The sequence below is a fragment of the Hippocampus bargibanti genome, linkage group LG09, assembly GCF_051943395.1.
Source record: "Hippocampus bargibanti isolate YZ-2025 linkage group LG09, ASM5194339v1, whole genome shotgun sequence".
Taxonomy (NCBI): Eukaryota; Metazoa; Chordata; class Actinopteri; order Syngnathiformes; family Syngnathidae; genus Hippocampus; species Hippocampus bargibanti.
In genome coordinates this window covers 13,020,317-13,042,519 of record NC_142742.1, presented here as the reverse complement: position 1 = coordinate 13,042,519, position 22,203 = coordinate 13,020,317, and the positions used below count along the sequence as shown (strand labels likewise).

At 41.5% G+C, this 22,203-nt stretch overlaps 1 protein-coding gene across 2 annotated transcripts in view; it reads left to right on the top strand.

The window, feature by feature from the left end:
- Positions 1–22,203, top strand: part of asap2a (ArfGAP with SH3 domain, ankyrin repeat and PH domain 2a) — a 55,321-nt gene that overhangs the window by 12,300 nt on the left and 20,818 nt on the right. For both annotated transcript variants that reach the window (XM_089004577.1, XM_089004576.1), the window contains exons 2-4: positions 10,168–10,240; positions 18,259–18,404; positions 18,919–18,993. In XM_089004577.1, the coding sequence (XP_088860703.1) occupies positions 10,168–10,240; positions 18,259–18,404; positions 18,919–18,993 (294 nt within the window). The remainder of the gene's footprint in view (positions 1–10,167; positions 10,241–18,258; positions 18,405–18,918; positions 18,994–22,203) is intronic.

Sequence of the window (22,203 nt, the reverse complement as noted above, 5' to 3'; positions counted from 1 at the left end):
CAAGATGTGAAGTCTTGGTGGCACTTTCACTCAAAGACGTGAGCTAGAATTCTTCTCTTTATGGAGAAGTTTTGCCATAAATCAAGGTTTGCTCTTTGAGCAGTATGAATAAAATCAGGTTCACTGAATTATGACAAATAAAATGCGACAAATATAATCCACTGCGTACGTCTGTGTAAGCTCTCAGTTGTACAGGAGTGGTCCATCGATGAAAAGAGCAGTATATTGGGGAGACTAAACACATTCTCAAAAAAGACTTTATCAACATCGCAGGCATAATACTAGTGGGCCTCAATCGGCAGTACATATGCACCTAAAAGCGAGCAACCACTCATTTGACGACAATGAGGTTAGAATGTTAGCGAAAGAACACAGGTGGTTTGAAAGGGGAGTAAAAGAAGCGATTTTCATAAAACAGCTAAACCTTCATTAAACCGATATGGTGGGGTAAGCTTCAATTTGGATCGTTCATACAATAGCCTGCTTAGGCAACATAGGATTAGTAATACTGATGAGGTGATACCAGTGGAAGAGGGGCAATCAGGCCAGTCGTTAGTCAGAACAATAGGAACAATCAGTGGAGCTGCAGGGAGTAGTCCTCTGCTACCCCCAACCTGAGAGCAGGGACCTATCATAGCAGAGTCCGGCACCACCATGTCTGGGCAGTAGGGATATATATAGCAGGCCTAAACTACCATTAAGACTTTAGTTTGCTGACGAAGTTTCTTGGATAAGAAGCGAAACATCCGACACCTTCAAAGAAGTACAGATGACGGCTGAAGAAACCTTTTCATCAACCATCCACTGCGTAGTTATTTTGGGGACTGTGGCTTCAAATGGACGAATTTGCTTGGTGATCAAAAGGCACAAGCAAATCCAGCCGTCATAAGATTATTGCTTTTTAGAGACCGTGAATACATCAGCTGTTGCCAAAAAGTTGCAATATTGGCATACTACGGCCTCCTCCCTTTTCCTTTAACCGTAAAATTGCCTGATATCCTCGCAGATTAGAAGGAGATATGCATGCACCATTTACCCTGCAACTCTCCCACTGTCACGCTCTGTTTAAGCGTACAGTCACAGCTCCCATTGCTGCTTTGACACCGTGGGGTTGATGCATATGTTCATGTGAAAAAGCCGAAGTGAATCTCCAAGGTGACTTCAACTGTTTCGCCTTTCAAAAACCAGCACATTTTTAAAATACCCCAACAGTCCAAGGTGCCATCGGATCTTCACCATTTTTGTGTTTCATAATCTAACAGATGGGATTGAAATATGCTCAGAATGATGGAAAAGCCTTTGTAGAAATGCCTCAGTCGCCTGGGAAAACCAAACAAAACAAATGACTCATCCAGGTCCTTGTAATATGTCTCAGCAGTAAACATGAGAGTTTGTTTTCTCTTTGCACTGCAGCTGATGTTGACATCCCAGCGTGACTTTTGGCAGCTTGCAGCAAGCCCTCGAGCTGTTGCTACCTTGACCGAGATTGTTGAGGAACAATAAAGTACAACGAGAAGCAAGACGGGACATTTAAACACCTTTGGAGTTGTGCCAAAAAACACCTTCCAAGTTGACATTGACAAATCTTTCAAGGACAACCGACTCCTCCGGACAAGTTGTGTCCATAATTTGTAAAATCACTTCAAATGACTTCTACTGAGCGTATTTTACAAAGATTCCACCACATATAGCTATATTTTACATTTTTAGACTCGCGCTGAAATTCAGGAAGTCTTGTTTTCGAGTTGATGACGATGCCCACGTGACGTCACGTCTGGAACGCCCCTGACCGAGAAAGCGACACACAATGCATTTTGCGGTACTTTGGTCTGAAAAGTTCGTGTTGATCTGTGTTGATGGTGAAATTAGAAGGAAAACACATAAATAACGCGACAACTATTTGATATTCACTGACACAAATTCCCGGCAAACAAATCAGCCCATTTCCAACGGAGCTTGGGCGCCATCTTCTGCATTTTCTGGGTGCTACATTGCTGTCATTGACAGCTCGAATTGATATGGGAGTACTCCTTTAATCGATTGCAAACATTTATGCTTTCCTCTTCAGAACTATTTGAATCATATTCATCACTGGATGAGTAACAAGAAAGCATCTTCTCAGAATCTGAAGCCATTGTTTTGATTCTCGAGCAAGGCAAGACGTCTTGGCGTGACATCACACATTGGGGGCGGGACTTTCTGAAAATCCGCAATTCACAGCTCATTTGTTGCAGTTTTAGTACACTTTAAGTCATTTTTATTTGTGTTTTGCATTTGACTAAAAATATCAGCCTGCGTGTTTTAGGTATTTTAGATGCTACAAGACATTTTTCTGATGTCAGTTATGAAACAAAAAAAAAATGCTGTCGGTTGTCCTTTAACTGAAACATTTTGCTGTGCAAAACCTAGCCAACCAATCAACCACCCACGTCGACTGTTTAGTGTCTCGGCATCACAGTGCAGAATTGAATTCTGGCTTCCTGTGTGGAGTTTATATTCTCCCCTATACCTGCTTGGGATTTCTCCCAGTAGTCCGGTTTCCGACTACATTATAAAAACATTCATGGCACGCTGAAACACTTGAACACTTGAAATTGTCCCTAGGTGTGAGTGTGAGTGCGGATAGTTGTTTGTCTATGTGTGCCCTGGGATTGGCCCGCAACCAATTCAAGGTGTCCCCCGCCTACTGTCCAAAGACAATTGGGATAGGGTCCATCACGCCCGCTGAGCGGATCAGAAAATGGATGGATAAAATTTTGCTCAACTTGTGGTTTTAAAATTCAAATTGTGCTTCCGAGACAATTGACATCTTTGCCCTCCTCTTTGGAGCCACTAACACAATGGCCTGAGGTTAATAGCTCATACTCCTTTTGGAGTGGATGATTAGGATAGTTTGAAATTCTGTTACAATTCCTCGGGACATGTCTATTATCAAAAGACATGAGGTTCTGACTTTCCGATCTTTTTCCAGCACTTTTGACAAGATTACTGAGACAATTTCGGTTTCCAAAATTAGGCCAAATATTAATTTTCTCGCTCACTTCTCTGAACAGAAATTTTGTTTTGGGGACTCTTCCCCCTTTTGAGTTGCATCACATTCACTGAAAATCCAAATTCACTTGCTTCTATCATCAGACTTTCAAATGAGTTAGCCGTAACAGAACATACAGTAAAGTCTCGTTATATCGATATCGGATATATCGATAGTCCCGGTTATATCGATACTATTTCTATGCACGCACGGAGAAAATTACATGCAAACAGGGTCGGATATATCGATAGTCCCAGTTATATCGATATTTTTCGGACTCCCTTGAATATCGATATAACGAGACTTTACTGTATTTGTAACAGCCCGACTGTCGCATTGTCTCATCTCTTCCGCTTTCTGCCCGGGGGATTATTCCGGGCCTGCGAGGTGGAACTGTATATTTGACATATGTTTCTAATGAGTCACAGCTTTTTTTTGCAAGACGAACACTGCTGTGTCTACATTCAGTGCCAACATGTGGTGTTGAGGAATGCAGTTTTGACTGAACAGGAGAACTCAGGTGGAGAACAACCATGCAGTGTTCTGCATGTGTCCTTCAAGATGCTCCCCATTCAATATGTTGAAGTAGTTTGACCGAGTTTGACACATTTTGAGTCGTCTCTGTTTTTTTTTTCCCCCACAATACATCTTGCAACTCATTGACTTAAATATACGGGATAATGAAATCCCAGATTGTTGCCTTCTAATTGCCTGATCTCATCTAACTACTGTATGTAAATGACTAGAGTTGCCGAGTCATATCAGACTGAAGAGGATTCCTTTGAAGTTTAAAATTTTCATTTCTGTTTATCTGGATGCAGAATTCCAACTGGGTCTTTGAAGAAAGTGGTATACCTTCTTGCGTTGCAGACATGTTGTCATCGCAGGTACAAACAATCTCTGTCAGTCATTCCATCATGTAATCGTGCAGGAATGTCATCAAATGGGAGGAGAGCAAGAAGTTAAACAGCACAGCTGGATGGGAGCTGCTATTGTCGGTGATGCTTAATTGTAAAAAAATAAAGAAATACAACAAAGGGAGGTGGTGCTTAAATTAGTAAAAACATTCTACAAATACAAATACTTGAAAGTTGTTTGGATAACTTAATAACAATAAGAAAAAAACAGTAATGGCCTCCTCAATCTCCTCAAGGATTCAAATTAGGTCACATGAATACTTTGAATCATTATTTGATGTGTGAATTTCATTGCAAATTTACACCAAACCGGTGCAAACAAATTTCACAAAAGTTGGTGAATCGTCACAAGTGGCCAAAAACAAACCAATTCAGATTTAGTGACCACTGGGGAATAGGAACTTAATTGGTTCCCAGACAGAGTGTGCGAGGCAAAAAGTGTGTATCTCAAAAAAAAAAAAAAAATCCCATAGGAAACCATTAAAATGGGAATAATCCGTTCCCGGGTTTCCATAAAATATACTTTTCAACTAAATAAGCCCAAAACTACACACAACCTACCTTATCCTATGTATAATAAATGTGCTATTGTATTGTAATGAAAGAAATACACTGCACTGTATAATAAAGTCACTTTATTTACATTTGTGATGGTCATTGATGGCTCTTAATTGACACCTGTTGCTTTCTGACTTGTAAGGCCTTACAAAACTGAGGCATCACATTATCATTCATCATGTTGATGATTCTCATAGCCTTTTCTGGATGGAACTGCTCAATAAAAGCCTGCACATCAACTGTTGAATGGCCTGCTTCTGCTTGTCCTCTTGAAGGCAAATCAAATTCTCTGTGTTGATGACCTCATTATGGTCAGCAACAAGCTCCTCGATGTCATCTGCATTCAGTTCGAGTCCCGTAGGTGCTGGCAGAGATTTTATGAAAACAAGGCACGAGTCGGATGATTCCACGGACGCGGAATAAAACGTGACAAAAGACGGCGGGCGGGGCGAATAAAATGGCACACTCGCGTCTAACAATCACCTCGTGGAAAGCAAACTGTTGGATTTGCCAGCACAAGACATAGCGATGCGCTTGGGTCGTAATCATGTCACTAGTGAGGTGACAGTGACTTGTTGAAATGAAATGAAATTGAAGTGTCGCGAGCGGCGGCCACGCCCGAGCTGTCAACTCGCACGTGACAATTTAGCGTGACTATTGACACGCTGTTCCGGTGTGTGTGAAAACACCATGACACATAATTCTACCCTTTAGCCAATCACAATCACTTCTATCGCATCTTGACAGGGGGTGCGTTCAAGTGTTGCAACACAGAAACGTTGGCAAGTGTTTGTCGCCTGCTTATTCAGTTAGACAATGTTTTCCAAACAGCCTAGAGTCATAAGAAGTCGTGCGCTATTATAAACAGACAAACAGAGCAGAGTAGACGTGTACGGCTAGTAGTTTCTTCAATTTATTCATAGTAACGCACCACATTTGAACTGAGGCTTAACACGAGCCTGTGGTGTTTATTTTCCAGTCCCATAATAGTAAAATTATCTGCAAAAAGCTCCTCGGAGGCGATGGACGTGTGAATTCAGAGAGAGGGGGTGTGGAAAGGAGCGCCGGCTGGAGCGCTGTTCGGTCGTGTGCTTCCGCCGAGGATCACTCCGCCAGATCCGAAGGTCGTGTGCTTGATGGACCGGCCATGGTGGGTGTGTATTATGAAAATAGTGCTTATTATAAGGCTTAATTTTCATAAATTTGACGTTCGTATGATGAAAAGTTCATATTATAAGGCATTCATTCGTAAGTTGAGGTCTCACTGTACTGTATTTCACTTCCAGACATCTTGCACTGGGCCCAATTGAGGGAAGTGTTGCAAATTGCAGTAAGCATTCATTTGGAGATGTGTGTGACCAAAATCTCCAGTACTGAAGTGGAGCAGTATCGGCTTATGACTGAGTACCGATAATCATTATTTGGAAAATTTGACCTTGATAGAAGACTACAATCAATTTCTATTTGTTCTTGTAATTTAGATTATTTGCAGCCTAAATAGAGATTTGTGCTATGTAATGACATGGACACTTTCGATTAGAACCAGGCATGAATGAGCTTATACTGAATTACACTGTCAAGTAACTTACCACGCATGACCTGAGTTTACACACTTACACCTACTATCCTCCTCACTTAACATACTTTACCCTGAAAGTCGGGAAACATAATATCAGAAATGTGGCCCATTTATGCCATGCTTTGATAGTGTTTGTAGATGTCTTGAAATGGATGGTGCCTGATTGTAAGCACTTAGTCATGATGATGTCATGTATTATTTTCTTGAGTCAAACAGATTTGGAGCTGCTTTTGAGGGAAATGTTGATGCTGCAGTGAGCGTTGTTTTAGTAGCTTCTACTGTGTATAGATTCTCTGGCTCCTCCATTTTTCGGAAGCCACCAAGGCAGTGGAATCCCCCTGCTAAAAGTTTCTGGGTTGAAACCAGCTAATTTTAGAGCGGAGCCTGCACTACAAACAAGAAGGGTCCTGTCTCTTGTCTGAAGTCAAAAGAGTGGCAAACACGAGAAAGCGATTTGACTTTTTTATATTGATAGACTTTGCCATCTCCTGGCTGATTCTGTGTGTGGCCGTGCATTACAACGTGGACTTGTCAAATGGATTTGCGGGGTGATTACATTGTTGCGGTCAAGCAGAGGTTAAGTGAGCCCATCATCCAACTGATGGGTACAACTTCCTTAGCTGATGTTAGGAGGTAAGTGGTCTCCAATGGCCCCTCTTAAGGTTAAATGGGTTGTTTTCTAGATGAACGTTTTTCTTTGCCAAGATGCACTCAATACCTGGCGTCTTTCTTGTATTCACTACACCCTTTTTTCCCCAAGCCTGATTAAACTCTGTCGTGCTGGCTCACTTGGAAGAAATCCTGTGGTGTGTGTCTGCTTGCCGAATCTGCAAAGACCCCCAAGATCTGTCTTTGCCAAAACAACGTTTTTCAGTGCATATCTTGTTATAGCCCAAACAGTACTCTTCACAAATGATTTAGGTAACTCATTAACGTTCTTAGCAGTCATACAAGTATAAAGAGAGGGTAACCACTGTTAAAAAAAATCCCCCCATGTTGAGAGGTTGTTTCTCGGTTCAGTGGTTGACATCATGTTTCTCTATCATGTTATCCTTCTGGTACACGGAAATACAGATAAAACAACATTGACACCACTTCAGAAAATGTTGGATTTAAAGGACAACCAACGTCTCCGGACAAGTTGTGTCCATAATTTGTAAAATTGCTTCAAATGACTTCTACTGAGTGTATTTTACAAACATTCCACCGCATATCGCTATATTTTACGTTTTAAGATTCACGTTGAATATTCCGGAAGTCTTGTTTTTGAGTTGGTGACGAGTCCTCACCCTACGTCACTGAAGGAACGCCTCTGAGCGAGAAAGGACATACCTTGCATCACCTCAATGCATTTTGCGGTGCTTTGTTTGGTCTGAAAACTTCGTGTTGATCCGTGTTGATGGCGAAATTAGAAGGAAAACACATAAATAACGCAATGGTGAATCGTTGTGCGTTACACAGAGACAACTATTAGATATTCGCTGACAAAAATTCCAAGGTGAAGAATCAACCAATTTCCAACGGAATACGCCATGATCTGCATTTTCTGTGACGCTACACATCAGTCTTGATCACTCAAAATGACCGGAAGACCTCCTTTAATCGATTGCAAACATTTATACTTTCCTCTTCAGAACTAGTTAAATCATATTCATAACTGGATGCGTAACAAGAAAGCATATTCTCAGAATCTGAAGCCATTGTTTTGATTCTCGAGCAATGCAAAACGTCTCAGCGTGACGTCACGAACTGGCGGCGGGACTGGCGGGAAAATGCCCTATTCGCAGCTCAATTTTTTGCAGATTTTGGACACTTAAGTCATTTTTATTGGTGTTTTGCATTTGACTAAAAGTATCAGCCTGCGTGTTTTGGGTATTTTAGATGCTATAAAACGTTTTTCTGATGTCAGTTAGGAAACAAAAAAGTGATGTCGGTTGTCCTTTAAATTCAGGTTGTTATACTGGGTTTGGTGTTCTTCATTGAAGATTGCACTGTACGTATTTAATTACAGTAAAGTCTCGTTATATCGATATTCAAGGGAGTCCGAAAAAATATCGATATAACCGGGACTATCGATATATCCGACCCTGTTTGCATGTAATTTTCTCCGTGCGTGCATAGAAATAGTATCGATATAACCGGGACTATCGATATATCCGATATCGATATAACGAGACTTTACTGTAGTCTAGGAAAAAATTCTAACAAATACTGTATATGTGTCTGTAAATCATGAACATTGACATTTTATTGTTCGCCAGGCAAATTAGGAGCGCAGCGACGAAGACGAGCCCCGACTGAAACCCTTAAAAGAATGGTCTGGAGACCGAGGCTGATCATGAAAACCGACAACTTTGTTCCATGAGTCTCATGTTGAAAGGGGATTGAATGCATATCCGCTGCCAATCCTTCAACATGCTGAAAGTCACACCACAATATTAGTTTTCATTGTCAAGGTTGAGTCCTTGGATATAGCCGTTATCTTCACAACAATCTTTGACAGTTGGAAACAGTCCACCACCATTGGTAGTCTTGCTTTGTGTAAAAAGCAAGACGTTCTTTGCCTTTATTGTGATAACTTCCCTTTTGTTTATACCGTGGGTTGTGTTCAATCTGAGCTGTGAATTTCCCTGTCTTTCTCCGCGGGAGACGCAAATAATTGGATAATGACACATGACACAAATTACACATTTAACAGGCGCCCAAGAAGGTAAACCATGATATTTACATGCATTTGCCCTGTTGGAAAAATAAATTGTGTGTACGGTATATGTATGGTTAATTCAGTATTTTTTTAAGCTATTTTCCGGAGCGCTTGTTCTAATGAGGGTGCAGTGTACCCCACCTCTTTGCGTGAGAGGTAGGTAAATTGAAGCAGTCGCCCAGCAGTCAACAGACACCACTCGATTGATCATCCAGAGCTAAACGATAGCTACGCTATACAGACGCTCCCCAAAATTACGAACGAGATACGTTCTGAACGGTCGGTCGTAAGTTGAATTTGTTCGTAAGTTGATTCAGTTAATAAAATATATGCTCTCTAAAGACATTTACATGTACAACTGCAGAGAATACTACATGTTACTACAAAAAACTCCTCCATATAAAAACAAACCTTTGTCTTGTGTAGTCACGTCTATGGTTAATTTTGAGTCTGAGCATTTTTTTGAAACAAGTGAGAAAGATGAAGTACAGTTAGGCAAGCATCAGGGAAATATGCTAACTTCACACAAGGAGGCCAGTTATTAGAAATATTATGATAATTCACTGTAAACTCTATTCAAATCATTGTACTGTATTTAAATTGGCGGCTTGATGATGTGCAAAGTTAACAAATGTCTCAAACAAAGCTATGCATGATCTTACTGTCTTATTCATCACTTAAAATATAAGTGAGTGTGTGTGTGTGTGTGTGCGTGTGTGTGTGTGTGTGTGTGTGTGTGTGTGTGTGTGTGTGTGTGTGTGTGTGTGTGTGTGTGTGTGTGTGTGTGTACAGTATTGTAGATACTGTGGCTGAATCAATGTAAAATTTAGATTCTTGCATGCAAAATGTGGGGAGCTTCTGATACATATTAAAAAGAGAGGGGGAAGTATCGTAGAAAAACATGTCACCAGTTTATCTTTAATAATATACAACCCCACAGTAGAAGTGGTGGACATTACAGTGCTTCTATTTTAGTTAGCTCACTGAATGACACGAACTGGACTTCCTCATCTTTGTCTTGAGTGTAATGAGTGTTATTGTGGCTAACTACTGTCATCGAAGCTGCTTACACACCAACAAACACACAATCACACACCCCATAAAACACAGTACTGTCTATTTTTAGCGCCGCTTGAATAATTTATTACTTTGCAGTCAGTGTCTACACCACACCTACTGTGCCCTCCACATGCATGTAGAGTGTGAAGTACAAAGGAGCAACACATGCGCAGCTATTCTGAAATGCAGCGCGCTATCATTTATTAGCTTCAGTTGGGGAATTAATGATGACATGAATTACTGCAATCTCCACTATTAGTTTGTGTGACCTTTTCACTTGAATGTCTCACATTTTCTTGTTTATTTGTGTCCGTTTCAGGCCTTAGATGTGGATCGCAGTGTTCTCTACAAGATGAAAAAATCAGTGAAGGCCATCTACACATCTGGATTAGGTGAGTTTTACTCGTTTTTTTTTAAATAAAAATCTTCATCAGAAATGCAAGGCAAGAGGTTATTTTTGGGTCACTGTTCGTGATCCGATTACATAAAAACAACAGAACCAGTTTCTGTGTATTCATGACGGAGGCAGCGCTGAGGACCCAAATTCAGGGAAGCAAGCCATGAGTGCAGTGCGGACATTTATGCACAAAAATAATAGCAGTCCCACTGGGATATGATCAAAGTACAAAATCCAAGTCCTAATAAACTCAAAACCCAAACGAACAAGCAAAACACTGGAAATAAAACACATATAACAAGCAACAATGATCCAGCAAAGACAAAACAAAAGCAGGGAACTAAAAACAAACAAACCGACGTGGTGGACATGATAACCAAATGAGACAGGACAAGACATGAACCATGAGCAAACAAAGCATAACATGAAACAAAACCAAACCCAAAGCATGACAGATGTATCATTTGTTGATGGTTAACTCAAAACCTGGAAGAAAAAAAAACAATTCAGATGTAAGATTTTTTTTTGGGGGGGTGGGCTGTTACGGTCAACTTGCATTGGGGCAAAGCCCCACGTTCGGCAGCTTTGCTTGCCGTGGTGAAAAATGTGATCATTTCGAATACTTGTTCCATATTTTTGAAAGGAGCAGTACGTACTGTCTGTTCCAGTAGGTTAGGATGTTTTACAAGTCAAATAGAAAATTTGGTGTCGCTCGACACTTCATGACCTCCGAGTTAGGAATGGGCACATTAATCAGGTAATAGGTTCATCATGGTTCTGGCTTCAGTTTATCATGCGGAATGTATGGTTGACTCACCGTGTCTCGAAGCAAAGTGGACCATCCTGCATTGCAAGTGAGCTCTCTCCATACACACCTTAGTTGTGGTTCTTCCAGATCGTTCATTACAACACTGACATGAAAACAGGAGTTGATTAACTCATCATCTATAACTAATATTCACGATAACATAGAAGTCTAAGATGGCGCCCGAGTCGACAGCCATCAGCTAGTGCTCTTATGAGCCTTGCTTTTTTGTTGTTTTTGTCTTGTTTTTGTTTTTTCTTTTGTCACTTTGTGTTGTTGTGCGTCGTGTGGAATGGATACGGATTGTTTTTCAGCATTTTTGGCCACGACATTCATTGAGAAGACTATGCTAAGCGGTTGCGCCTTTTCGGCAGCACGAATATGCTAGTACTATTTTTGATTGGGAGGAATGTCGGTGCCATTTGACTGTCATCGTTGGACAGCTATGAGGAGATAGTGCTTTTTTTTTTGCGCCTATAATGGGCAGCATCTTCACAGCCCTGATTTGTTCTGCGGAAAGGTCGGTGCTGTTGGACAGTCTGCGGCTGTATCAGAATCAGAATCATCTTTATTGCCAAGTATGTAGAACACACAAGGAATTTGTTTCCGGTAGAACACGCTGCAGTAGTATCGTCAAAAAAACTGCTCAGTGGCACAATACAGTTCCATTTTGGCTACTGTTGAATGCATGGATGCATAGCTTGAGGAGCCCGCGATGAGAAGAAAGGAGCGTCAGCGCAGAGTGTCGATGCATATGTGGAACTGTCGCGGCTTGGAATTAAAGCGGATTTACGTGGGGCAGGAGATGTGAGACTATCTCTTTTCATCAATGGATGCTACAGCTTTGTGTTTGCTTTCAAAACTTAGCTTGTAGTACACATGCTCCCTGAGCCACTTGTGAAAAGGATGCTTTGATCCTCTCCTCTTTCATCTAGAACAGCTTCATATAACAAAGGGTACAGAAAGTGCTTAAGAATGAATGACTCTGTGTCTTTGTTTTGTCATATTTGTTATTTAGTTTTTTTTGTTCTTTTGACTTCAAGATGGCGGCACGTGGGTGGCTGTTTTTCCAGCAGCTCCTTTATTTTGTTTTTCTACTTCTTTCTTTTCTTTCCTCTTCCTTTCATAACTTTGCTGCTGTGAAATGTAAACTTCTCCACTGCAAAACTAAAAAAGCTAAATCAAATCCAACATTTTACATTATTCGCATATCATCTGAGGTCAAATCAGTTTTCAATCCGGATGATGTCATGCAGTTATTCTAGGCTGCTCAGTCCTAGAGAGTGACATTTTATTCTACCCACAGAGGTTCTGTAGGCAGAACACGTACATGTTCGAGTTCAGACAGTGGACGCATGCAGAGTCTGAGTGTGCCTGTGTGTGTGTGTGCAAGTACGTGTGCGTGCGCGTGTATGTTAGGATGCTGCTTCCTGTACCATTGCCGAGTGTTATCCAGCGTCTTTTGTTTGACCTGACAGAGCTGCCGCTGATGGCGAGAAAGAAAGGGAGCCAGGGAGAGAGCCATTTGAACAATATGAGGAGCATGTCTTTGGGCGAACACTGCGATCAGTGTAGTGGTCTCTGTGACAGCTGCTTGATTCAGACTCTCAAAGGAACATCCGGGAGGAGGCCATTGAGGCGCAGACATGGCTGTTTTCACGTCCCGTCAACCAGTCATTCACACGCATTGCTGGAATTGCATCTCTGTGGCTGTCTGCGTGAATATTAGCGCTTTGGTTGTTTTCCCTACAGATGCTCTTGTTTGAATCTGCATTAGTATGGCAGTTTGAGTTGAGTAAAGTGGTGTACACATCAAGTATCATGATATTTGGGCATAATTGGTTCATTATTGCTCCCCTTCAATCAAAGTCAGCTAAGGCCTGGTTAACAGGTGTCTCTAAAGCCATTGAAGAGAGCATGTGTGCTGTCTTAAGAGGGATTTAAAATTTTCACAGATGGAATTAGTTACTTGTTAGAAGTGAAACAAGGGCTTTTAGGTAGCGATGCAGCCTGAACACCAATTTATTCTTATTTGTTTTTTAGAGTACAGTGCTCATCCAAGAACCAAGTACTGATACTTGATAATGCCATAACGTCTTGTGCCATTATGTTTTATGTCCTCGTTTTGTGTGAAGCCGACCACATTTTTCAAAAAAAAATTGTTACGATGTGAACAATCGTTGTGTTTACCCCGTTTCTAGCTTTAACTGCAAACAGGATCATGAGCTGTGACAACAAAATGGGAAATCCATTATGATGTTTGCAGTATAAACACAGTGTTAGACACCAGGCTGTTGGTACAATTTAACCAATCAAGCATTGCTTCAACATTTGGGTCTTGAAAGTCTGTGACAAAAATCTACCCGGAGCCTCATATATTTATAATACAAACAGGTTGGCTTCATGAAACCCTGAACCGATTTTTCTTTTGGTCTCCTCAGCTGTGTAAGTCAAATATAAATATGCAGAGGAGTATTTATGAATACACGATCATGCTTTTATAGTGTTGGGAGATACCATCATAACATTTGTGCCATTGCATATTTTGGAGGGGAAGTGAATCAATATCTTCTTCTTTTCCCGTCGGTTTTTTCCTTCAGGGGTCGCTACTGCAAATCAGTAAATCCCTACTGCAAATCAGTAAATCCAACATTCTATGTTGTTATGGCTGTATTGTGCTTTACCAACCATTCCTACAACAGCAACTAAATTAAACGAAAAAACTTACATTGATGGCAAAGTGGGTTGCGCATCTCAATCACAGTTCAGTTTGCTCATGAATTTTCTCTGGGTACTCTGGTTTCCTCCCACATGCTCAAAACATTCTTTCACTGGTTAATTGGAGGCGCTGTGTGAACCACCTAAAGAACATCACCGGACCTCTGCTAGATCCTCTTCAGTTTGCCTACCGGGCAAACAGGTCTGTGGAGGATGCAGTCAACATCAGACTGCACCACATCCTCGACCACCTTGACAACACAGGAACCTACGCAAGGATCCTGTTTGTGGACTACAGCTCTGCGTTCAATACCATCATCCCAGAACTCCTCATCCCCAAACTTCTCCAGCTTGGTGTGTCCCCCACGATCTGCCAGTGGACCCTCAGCTTCCTGACAGGACGGACACAACAGGTCAGACTGGGAAATATATCATCCACAACACGAACCACGAGCACTGGAGCCCCACAGGGATGCGTCCTCTCTCCATTGCTCTTCTCTCTCTACACGAACGACTGCACCTCAACGCACCCAGCTGTCAAATTCATAAAGTTCGCAGACGACACCACGGTCATCGGTCTCATCAAAGACGGCGACGAGTCTGCGTACCGACAACAAGTGGAGCAGCTGGAGCTCTGGTGCAGCCGTCACAACCTGGAGCTGAACACGCTCAAGACAGTTGAGATGATCGTGGACTTCAGGAAACATCCATCTCCACAGCTACCCCTCACACTATCCAACTGCCTGGTGTCAACCGTTGAGACCTTCAAGTTCCTGGGAATCACAGTCTCCCAGGACATGAAGTGGGAGGTCAACACCAACTCTATTCTGAAAAAGGCCCAACAGAGAATGTACTTCCTGAGGCTGCTAAAGAAGCATGGCCTGCCACAGGAGGTGCTGCAACATTTCTACACGGCTGTCATCGAATCCATCCTGTGTTCTTCCATCACCGTTTGGTTCGGGGCCGCCACAAAAATGGACAAAATCCGACTTCAACGGACAGTTAGGACGGCGGAAAAAGTCATTGGCACCGCCCTACCCACTCTCGAGGACTTGCACACTGCAAGAATCCGAACAAGGGCGCGGAAAATCCTACTGGACCCTCCGCACTCTGCCCACCACCTTTTCCAGCTACTACCCTCAGGCAGGCGCTACCGATCCATGCGCACCAAATCCAGCAGACATTTAAACAGCTTCTTCCCCCAAGCCATTAACTCTTTGAACTCTTCAACAGTAGCCAAAATGGAACTGTATAGTGCCACTTAGCAGTTTTTTTGACGACGATACTAGTGCAGCGTGTTCTACCGGAAACAAATTCCTTGTGTGTTCTACATACTTGGCAATAAAGATTCTGATTCTGATTCTGATTCTGATACGAGTTTCAATGGTTCTTTGTGTATGCACATGCTGCCACTGGCTGCCAACCAGTTCATGGTGTTACATAATTTAATTTGCATTTGAGTTCATAAAACATCCGGTGTTAAACTAGCAAAAATGGTTTATTTATGCTAAATGTACAGTATTCACGTTTCATCTTCAGAAACTGCAAGTTGCTCAAGTCTGTGCCGCCTACCAAGTAAAAGGCTGCTGTTGTCGTACAATTTGGAATTAAAAAAAATATCTTCTTCTTTTCCTTTCGGCTTTTCCCTTCAAGGGGTCGGAAGCAAAGCAAATGAAATTACGACATTTCACAAATAGCCTAATACCAATAGATGTTCATTTTATGAAAATATATCACCTATTTACTTTTTATTACGCACGGCAACAATACAAAACAAAAAATGATCAACTGAGATTTCAATGTCTGCATAAAGCTACTGTATTTAATTATACGGTGTATAAGGCGCACCCCCAGTGAAATGAAATGTATAGTAATACTACTACTACTACTACTAATAATAATAATAATAATAATAATAATAATAATTGTTATAATAGTTCATTTTCAAACTTTTTCCATATACAGGGCACACCGGACTATGAGGCGCACCTTCAATGAATGAAAAAAGTTGTCCAAATGAATCCATGAAAGTTTGCCAAATACGTATAAGGCACACCACATTGTAAGGTCCTACACTACTCCTTATGGGGAAAATTGAGTTGGTGGCTACTGACAGTAGTTGTGAGACCTGTTTTGGCTCAATATTACTTCACATATAAAGCACACCTGCGTTTTGAAGAAAATCAAGGCTTTTGGGTGCACCTCATACATCAGAAAATATGGTGCTCTCTTTTCTCCATGATTTTCCAAAACGAATGTTTCCCCATCTTCCCTGTAAGGGATGCTGGGGATAGCGCTCAACTGACGAGCATAAGGAGTTTCATTCCCGACAGCCTCAACCTGGGGTTTTGTCCCCCAACTCCCCTCCCCTCCCTTTAAAGTTGTGACTGAGTAACGATGAAGAGCAGGAAAAAATTGGAGGAGAACAGGACCTTGACATTTTCTGCCTAGTGAGCATGGAAACAAGGAGCCACCACTTACTATGAGACAGTGAGGGAGGGGGAGTACTTGTGGAAGATGAGCAAGAGAAGAACAGTTTGCCGCAGGGCCCTTTCAGCTTGTTCGTCATGTCTGATAAATAAACCAACAGCATATTCCTGGAAGTGCACAGAAAAAGGAAGTCAGATAGACACAACCGAAAGAAATTATTGCATGCCTTGAGATGCACACTTAATTTAAGATAAAAAAATGGTGGAAGAGAGTACAGTTTGACCTTACTCTATGATCCTACTCCCGCAAGAACCATCTTTAGGCATATTTTGAGAGGGGCAGAAAAATGCAAAACACAAGCATCCAAGTTGCTTTAACAATGGAGGAACCTTTCTTTAATTATACTGTCTTTCTGATTCATTTCTTTTCATTGGAAAACCATATTACAAAGTATTTTTTTAAACTTTAATAGGTCTGATCTCTAGAAAAATGATTGGATGTGTCACTGCTTCCTTGCGCCTTTAATGTACTGTATTTTCCAGTGTATAAGGCGCACCCAAAATCCTTAATTTTGTTCAAAAGATGACCCTGCGCATTATATGCCGGTGCACTTTATATGTGAAGTAATATTGAGCCACAACTGGTCTCACCACCACTGTCTGCAGCCACTGACTCCATTTCACCCTGTAAAACAAGTCGCGTGTAACCCCAGCATCTACTGTAGTGCCTTATAGTGTGTTGTGCTTATATGTATTTGGAAAACATTTCTAGATTATATTTGGAAAACTCTTTTCATTAATTGTAGGTGCGCCTTGTACTCCGGTGTGCATTATGTTTGAAAATACACCAGTCATTGGGGGTGCGCCTTATACACCGAATACGCTAGTTGCCATTGATGGAAAAAGTAAACGGATGTGAAAAAAAATCTTTGTACCCAGTCCATACAGTATACTGTATGTCCTAACATTTTACTGTATAAAAGCCTTGCTATGACTTGACCTTGTGTCTTAAATTAGATTTGTCTGTTGAATTTTGCACTCTACGACTCAGAGGCTTTCAGCTAATAAGACCATGCGTATATTCGAGTCACAGACATTATGTTATCGAGTATCATCTATGAACTTGACACATGGCTGAACACGGATTCTGTCTGCTTTTGAACATCGAGTGTGTATGGGTGTCTGTTTTTTTTCTTTTTTGTGTGAGTCACGACAATGCCGCTCCAGGTGTGTTTTCGTGCTCACCACTTTGTTAGCTTGAAGCTCTGACCTACCCGTGCCAAACACACACACACACACACACACACACACACACACGCACACACACACACACACACACACACACACACACACACACACACACACACACACACACACACACACACACACACACACACACACACACACACCATATTTCTTAGTGATGGTTGTCCTAGAAACAGCCCCTCAAACCCCCCCAGACCTTCTCCACCTTCACTGCTGTCCTGATTATATTAGCTGCTCCTCTCTTATCTGAGACGACATGTGGATAGGTTGCTCTTTAGACATAATAGAAGGTTCTCTTGGCAAGTGTGTGTATCTTTGTTTTTGTTTTACATCCAGTTTACAATGTTGCTTTTTAAATTATCCGCCAGATAACATAATTACATTTTTTTGGTTGTCAAAAAATGTAATGTTCCACCGTCCCTTAGTTGCCACTTTGAAAATGTAGAGTAAATACAGTTACATATATCATATACGCTTTATACTGTATTCTTATACTTTGCACTATCTACAGTTCTTTTTATTAAACATTTTTGTGCGGTTGTACAGTTTAATCTTCTGTCAGTTTTTGTACATGCCATACTTTGTTTTTTCTTTTCGACCCCCCCGTCCCAGTTTCAATTTTGCTGCTGTAGATGGCAAATTTCCCCACTGTGGGACTATTAAAGGCCTTTTGATTCTGATGTCCCAACTGAACAGAGGAGGGTAGCCAAAACGCGCTATACGTTTAGTGTCTTGTATTTACTCAAGTCATTTTTGGGTTCAATTTAAGATTTGTAATTCATTTATTTTGTCCAGCTCACGTTGACAATGAGGAGCAGTACACTCAGGCCTTGGAGAAGTTTGGAGAAAATTGTGTGTACAGAGATGATCCTGATTTGGGATCGGCCTTCCTCAAGTTCTCCGTCTTCACCAAGGAACTCACTGCACTCTTCAAAAACCTGGTGAGTCTATCCAGTGAGGAGGAGGACAAGTGGACAGAGTGGCTGGTGGTAAAATCCACTGGGGAGAGGATTTCCATTTTCTCCTTCATTGTCTCAATCCCCAAGGGTCCAACACAAACACTTCTCTGCGGTGTGTGTGAGTCTGTGTGCGTGTGTGTTGTATTTGTGTTCACGTGTGCGTGCGTGTGTCAAGCACTCGGGTTTTCCATGGAGGCAGCCGATGAGCTGCTGCCACTTCTTATTTCAACTTGATATAATCAAGTCTGATCCTCCTCTAATAGCAGCTTGTGTATCCAGTCACACACACCCTATAAAGTACTCACTTTATGCCTTTATGCTGACACTGATATGATGTAATTTAGTCACAATAACGCCCAGAATTGAAGTAATGTGAGATACTGTCAAACTCGGATATGGATGTGAAAGGTTGCAATTTGGGCTTTTTTGGAAAGCTTTTCACAAAAACACTGAACGCATTTGACCTTAGCAGCTTCTGGATATCTCTCTTTTCCAGTTCCAGAACATGAACAACATAATCACTTTTCCTCTGGACAGCCTACTGAAAGGAGACCTGAAAGGAGTCAAAGGGGTAAGTAAGTCAGTGTTGTTTTGGTATCACTTGACAAGCAAACATTTACTTATGGGCTGGATGACAAGCTTGGAGTTTTTTTTTTTTTGCTTAATCATCATCAACGCTGAAGTTTGGCGGTTTGCTTCAAGGCATTTTCAACCACAGAAGACGTTGGTATCGTTTGGGGTATTTTAACCCATGACCCTTCTGTCATGAGCTGCATTCTTTACACTAGCCTGGTAGCTGTCCGCATGGTCTCTCTCTCTCTCTCTCTCTCTCTCTCTCTCTCTCTCTCTCTCTCTCTCTCTCTCTCTCTCTCTCTCTCTCTGTCTCTTTCTCTCTGTCTCTTTCTCTCTGTCCCTCTCTCTCTCCTCTCTCTCTCTCTCTCTCTCTCTCTCTCTCTCTCTCTCTCTCTCTCTCTCTCTCTCTCTCTCTCTCTCTCTCTCTCTCTCTCTCTCTCTCTCTCTCTTCTCTCTCTCTGTCTCTCTGTCTCTCTGTCTCTCTCTCTCTATCTCTCTCTATCTGTATCTCTGAACTTTTTGTCTCTCCCTGTTCTTTTTTGTCTCCGCATCAATGTTTTCTCCAACAATCTGACATGGCTTCCTGTTATTGTTCTCGCAACTCTCTGGACCCTTTTTAAATTCCATAGTCTGTCTACTTTGCTCCTTCCTTATGCCACTCAAAGTTGATTAGAACATTGAATGATTATCATTACACCAATGCAATGGATTTCATGATTGGTTGAACCTTTTGTAACCTCACATACACGTACATTAATGTCTCCACTGCTGTCTTGTGAGTTCAACTCTCCTCCGCAACCAGTTGCTCAAGGCAATATTCAGAAGTGTTCCCACTCCTCTTCTCACCTCCAACATCTTCTTCCTCCTTCTCCATTATCACTCTGCGTGACTTTCCCACAAGACCGACCTGTCAGCAAAAGGGGGAAACAGGATCATGTCCAGACTTGACAAGTTTGTTGAAGCCACTGGGAGAATAAGACAAAGTAACAACTATACTTAAATATCATAAAAAGAGACTGCGATGAATGTGAAAAGGAAAGGAAGTCAAGAACTATGTGTAATGAATGTCATTCACAAATTTTAAGTGGATAAAAAAATATCCACACACTACTGTGTGTGGAGAAATATTACACAATTAAAAAAATGTCTGAAAACATTTCTGCTCAAACTGAGACGCATCTTTTAGAATCGAATCGTGATCCTCCGATGTTTATTCGAAAACAAATTTGATTGTAGTTATTTCTAATAATCCTTTAATGCAATTTTCCTTGCATTTTTACGATTTATGTAGACCTCTATGCAGTGTTTGAAATAACGTCTGCCCGGAGGCCCGTGGCGTACAACTTTTACGTCGGGTGTACAACTTTCAAAACGTCTCGGCTCGGGTGGCCGACAACTTCAAGAAAAAAAAAAAAGATTATTTTCAAATCAAACGTTTGTTTTATTCAATCAAGCAAAAGCTACACACAAACCGCTATAAGCCACGAGGACTCCTCTTTCAAAGCTTTCAAAACTTTTAAGTACACTTTTCAGTCACGGTATAGTCTGATTGGCTGCCGTGCTGAGTATGCAAATTGCCAATCGAAGGTTTTTTGGCAATTTGCATACTCGGCACGGCAGCCAATCAGAAGCCTGTTTCGTGCTTCGGACTATACCGTGACTGAAAAGTGTACTTGAGAGCTTTGAACGCCGCTTAGAAAGAGCAGGCCAAGTAGTTTTAAGCAGACAACGTAACGCAAACATTGCATTGTGCACCATGATGACAAAAGACAACTGGAGCAAAATCTTCAGTAAGGGATATTTACCATAAATTAATCAAGGGGGTATTTGTGGTAGGTACTTCCTTAATTTAAAAAATCCTTTAAACTTCACAACAATGTTATTTTTTGCGATTAGTCGTCTTATTGTGTTTCAAGTTGTGAAAAATGGGGCAGGCAACTTTAAGGCCGGGCAGGCAACTTTTTAGCATTGGCTGACCGGGTGTCCACTAACTTTTTGTCATTAGTTTCAGACACTGCTCTATGTTATCTCTACATAAAAGTCATTGTTGTGAATTGTCAGGTTTCTGTACCTCAGTACAGTTAACTTCCAAATTGGAAGGCCAACCCATTTTGGTAGTGCAAAACAGGAAATTTTGAACCTCCCACTTTTGTGGAATGCAGCATTAATTTCCCGGTGGTTAATGTTTTCCACACACACGTAAATACTGCTCCACTGCAGTCTTCAGTAATGCCAATAATAATGGCGTGATAGTGACTAATCAAAAACCTTTCTAGGTTTTGCTCAGCGAGGAAAAAAATGCTCCTAGTCATCTCTTTTCATTTCACCACCTGAGAAAATCTGCACTTTGTTTGGGTTTGTCTGAGTCCAGCTTCCACAAAATGACCATTAATGTGTTCCTGCAGGACCTACTGTTGTCCCCCTTAAAGATAAACAGACATAACACACTCCCGGGCACTGGAAAATGGAAAGTGCTGAGTCTAAAGGTCGGTTCTGCTAACAGGGGATTTTCATCGTGGACAGCAGCATGATGTCATGCTTGTAGCCGATCCTTTCGGCAGCATCAGCCATCATGTGGTTAGACGGGCACTGTCAAATCATCTGTGTTTGGACAAATAAAACGCGAGATGAGAGGTCGTTAGTGGTTCCGAATGGAGCCACAAGAGTCCAGCTGAGCCCTGTCCCATTGAGGTTCAGTGGCTCGTGAACCACCCACTCCCGCTTCCTGCTTGAGATTTTTGCATGAAAACAGTTGACTGTTCATAGTCTGCAAACAGCAGACCCCACGGCTTCGTTTGTTTGAAAAGTTTTTCATGATACTGCACTGGAGTCACAGACTTCAGTGAATACAATACAATAAAATACAATACATATTGATTTATGAATACTGTCGTTAAACCACACCAATAGCCAGTGGTTGGATTGGATTGGATTAACCTTTATCAGTCTTGCAGTGGATACATTCACATTTCGCAGCGGCAAAGTTATAAAAGTAAGAAGAAAGGAAAAGAAGTAGAGTAAACAAATACAGGAGCTGCTGTGAAGGCAGTCACATCTTGAAGTAAAACAAAACTAACAAATAATTTGACAACACAAAAATACAGTCATTCAATTTCAAAAAATGTTCTGCACCCTCTTTGTTGTACGAATCAGTTCTAGATGAAAGAGGAGAGGTCAAAGCGTCTTTTTCACCTGTGGATCACAGACA